The 3,977-nt window shown below is 33.6% G+C and overlaps 1 protein-coding gene across 1 annotated transcript; it reads right to left on the bottom strand.

The window, feature by feature from the left end:
* Positions 1-728: 728 nt before the first annotated feature.
* Positions 729-1,517, bottom strand: LOC113755112 (ribonuclease S-2-like). The gene is made up of 2 exons (XM_027299184.1): positions 1,269-1,517; positions 729-1,181 (listed from the first exon to the last, which is right to left on the bottom strand). The coding sequence occupies exons 1-2, from the start codon at positions 1,515-1,517 to the stop codon at positions 729-731; spliced, it is 702 nt and encodes a 233-aa protein (XP_027154985.1).
* Between the last annotated feature and the right edge of the window lie 2,460 nt (positions 1,518-3,977).

Here is a 3,977-nt window from a genome sequence, read left to right as displayed (position 1 = left end):
AAAAATCAAGAATCTGGCATTGGAGTTTTGAAACTTTCCTCTACCGGTGAGATAGGACAGAAGCTTGGTGGCCCTGCAGAATAAATACAAGGCAGAGCAAGTTGCTTTGCATGGACCCCAAATAATAATCAAGTCGCTATAAAAATGAAGGATGTATAGTGACATCCTAGGATCTTTAACATCAGAGGTACCTTCAAGTCACTGAATTATTTAGGGATTTGGGATGTGCACTTGGGATTCGATCTAGCTATGTCCGTGGTTAATGCTTTCCGAACAGTAATTGTTTTAATCTTAAAAGTAAAGGCTGAAAAGCAAATTGGTATTTGAGCAATTTTTTTTAGATCAGTTATCTTTTTTTTTTTTAAATCTCTTTGATATGATTGTTGATAAATGAATTGGTATTTTCGCGAATATTTTTTGATTTTTGAATGTCGGCAGAAACTTATACTTAAGCAACGAAAGCAAACTAAATTTAGTGATTGAATTTAATTAAATGCTTCGGCTTGAAATGTAAAAGCTGAGAAATGAATGAAATCCCACAGCGAGTCAGTAATACTACAATAGCTCTCTTGTAATGGAGCAAATTTTATTTGTCTTCATTATTCTCATTTCATACACTTCATCTCAGAATTCATCTTATTTGCGACATGATCTTCCACCACAATAACGATGCTCAATGCCATTTTTAGTTAGGAAATACTAAAGTGTTGTGGAAATGGTGAGATGATTTATGCAGGGAAACTTATCGTGTTGGTGCCACAACTCCTAGTTCGCAGAAATCCTGAAGGACAATCAATAATTGTTGTCATAGTAGCATTGAAACAAATGCCAATTTCTACCAAGACTGGAGTTTGACGGGGAGGAGTCACGCACATCAAATCTGGCACATGGTTACTGATAGCTTTGTAAATAGTAGAATTTACTGAACTTACGGTAGGATTGCTGCCGGGACGTATATTGCTCGTGGCGAGATAGTTCAAAATATTATGTCTTTGACTTAGCTGAATAGTCCTGCTGAAGTATGTAGCTTGGGGATACATGTTTTCCGAGCATGTCCCATGCTTTGTCCATTCATGTCTCCAAAACGATTGAAACTTCTCCTGTCGAAACGTTTGCGCAGTAGGCGATGGTTTGGTGAGGTCTGGCCACCGTAAGTTTCTGTTGTTCCAATCCTGGAAAGTCTGCTTACAAGAATGATCATTGCATTAGTGAACCTGTGTAAGTGCATATTTCATGTTCAAGACATTTGAAAGCCCTATAGAAATTACCCGTAGTGAAGTATAAGGAGAACTTGTGCAATTTTGCAAAATTTTGGTGAAGTTGCCCGGCCAAAGACCATGTATTGTGAAAACGGTTGGCAGAGGGTTTCTTTGACATCTGTTTGGATTAGCTGGATTATCGGTACAATAGCCTCTCGGCCATTGTTGCACAAAAGTAAGGTACTGAAAGCTTGAGTTGATTGTCAGGGGGCAAAGCAGGAGAATCAGAAGGATAAGTTTAAACACTATGCCCATCATCCCAGCGACAGTATAGCGATTAGCACATAAAAATTTCGGTTGTGGAGGGTGGAAGATTATACTTCTATTAGTGATAACTGAGCCTATTTATAGAACTGCAGATTAAATTTTACTTTCTCCGTCCTACTTTGATAGGTTTATTTTCCTTTTTCATTCTTCTAAATTATAATTCAATATTCAATTGAAGAATGTAGTTCACTTATAATTTCTTTAAAATGCCCTTTTTTTTTAATGTAAGTTGTTATTGAGTATAATCTAACTTATTTAATGTAAAGCTAGTTAGTCATACTCCATTTAATGTAAGAGAATTTTAGGAAGATGATAAACTAGATTTATTCTTCCAACAAAATTAACTAACTTTTCACAAATTGCGAAGAAAAAAAAACCAAACCTATAAATTTCGAAAGCAGTACTAAATCTGTTGATGTTTTTGGTCCATAGGCTCATATTATTTGGGAGGGATTTCTATGGCATAAATTGACAGGAGAAAGGAAAAAATATGAAAAAGAAAGACCATTAAACCATATATCAACTATTTGCAAACACGTATTTGATGCTCAAGAAATTATAATGACTAATCTGCCATTCCATAAGACTGGAAAAATTGGTGATAGTTTGATAAACTGATTTCCATTGTTGAGTTGGGAAAGGAAAAGGTGTAATAGCATTTGTATTTTATTTAATTTTAAACAAGCAACATTTTATGGTTAACATGTTTACTTTTTCTGTGGTCAAGCATACAACATGTGACTTGTTTGATTAAAATAAAAAGAAAAAAAATGGTACCATACATGAGCCATGTTGCTCATGTGCTAAGTTGCAATGTCTGCTTTAGTGCCCAAGAACTTATGGGCTAGAGAATCAAACAATTTACAACTCATGTAAATCATTCATATTCCTGCTGGGCTTAGGCAATCTTTTGCTAAATGTTTGACATATTCTTTCCGGTAAGTAGTATAGCTCCACTATAATGTGATTTGATTACAAAGTTGGATTGATACTACAATCTTAAACAGATATTTGTTTTCTACAACTTTTTTTTTATACGAAAAATGATAATGAACTTTGTTGGACCAACTTGTATAGTTTATAGTGACCTATGGTCTAGGGCATGACTTGATTAGTGGTGGCGATTGAAACCGAACCTATCCAAATTTTACTTAAAAGAAAAAGGCCATACCATCTTGTTACAAAATCTCTTCAATATTTATGTAATACGGCCTTCATTTTCCAGAGTTTCAAGCTCGCTATTCTTTTGTCAAAACGATTACTTTGATTTTCTAGTCAGAGTGACACAGAGTCACAACTTACATATATGCTGCCTCATATGAAAGCTGTGCTATATAATATATAGAATTTGTATGTTTCTTGCTCAATTTATGTGATTTAAAGAGAATTTATTTGCAATATTAGGGAGGCCCAATAGCACTAAACAAATGTTTACATTGGCAATATTGTAGTAACAACATTATTGTTATTTCTCTGAAGGAATGGTAGAATGTTTTATGATAAAGGAATAATTTCAGAAACCTTTCCTGATGTTTCCAGCAATTTTACTAAACTCTCTCAAAGTTTTAAAATTACATTTACTTCCCCTAATTTGACACTTTTAGTACACAAATGTTAAAATAGCGTCAAAAATTTATTGGATGTCCTAAAATGCTCTCATCTAATAAAGTTTAATTTATTCTTCTAAATAATTGTAAAGTAATTTAACACAATTACAAAGGAATGTATGTCAAATTTTATGCCCATATTAACGATAGACTATTTTTAATGGTGCTTTATTGGAGATATAATTTTTTTTAAGATTGCAAAACAAAGTGCCACCATAATCTTTTTAAAGTTGTAAAATAGTCTTATGGTGGATCTACCATAGTTTGGTAGTGAGTTTAGGTTATTTATGTTTTAGTTATTGCTGGTTTATTGTTGATTTTGATACCAGAAAAAACAAACAAACAAACAAGAGTTGCAAAAAATTAGATGATATTCAATTTTTTTTTGTAAATTCCTAATCTTTTATTGATCTAGAGAAGAATGTACACTATAGAAGGGATTGTCCCTTAGTCATATACATCAAATCAATAAAAGAAACCTATAATCTATACTACAAGTCCATACAGTGTCATCAATGATGCAAAGGAATATCAAGTTCAGTGCATAGTTGTAAATTTTCCTACTTTCTATCCACCTATTTCTATCCTATTACTAGGCCTCGAACATCCATAAAAATCATATGAACTATATACTCAGGAGAATGCAATATTTTCTTAAACACTTGTTGATTCCTGCTCCACCACAAGTGATACACAGTGGCTGCAAACGTGATCCTTCTTGCTTGAGAAACAAAGTTCTGTTGAGAGCAATGCATGATCATCCATTGCAATTCTCTATCCCACTCAAGAGCCTGCCCGTAAACCAAACACTTTTGTTGGACCTATTCCCACACATAAGTGGAAT

Source organism: Coffea eugenioides, unplaced genomic scaffold (genome assembly GCF_003713205.1).
Source record: "Coffea eugenioides isolate CCC68of unplaced genomic scaffold, Ceug_1.0 ScVebR1_1208;HRSCAF=2026, whole genome shotgun sequence".
In the NCBI taxonomy this organism is placed as follows: domain Eukaryota; kingdom Viridiplantae; phylum Streptophyta; class Magnoliopsida; order Gentianales; family Rubiaceae; genus Coffea; species Coffea eugenioides.
The sequence above is the reverse complement of the archived record's forward strand: the minus strand, read 5'-3'. Positions and strand labels throughout refer to the sequence as shown.

Excerpts from the sequence above, each read along its gene's own strand:
- LOC113755112 (XM_027299184.1), bottom strand. The coding sequence starts at position 1,517 with ATGATGGGCATAGTGTTTAAACTTATCCTTCTGATTCTCCTGCTTTGC. Across the intron at positions 1,182-1,268 it reads CTCCTTATACTTCACTACGG|ACTTTCCAGGATTGGAACAA; the intron begins GTAATTTCTATA and ends TCTTGTAAGCAG.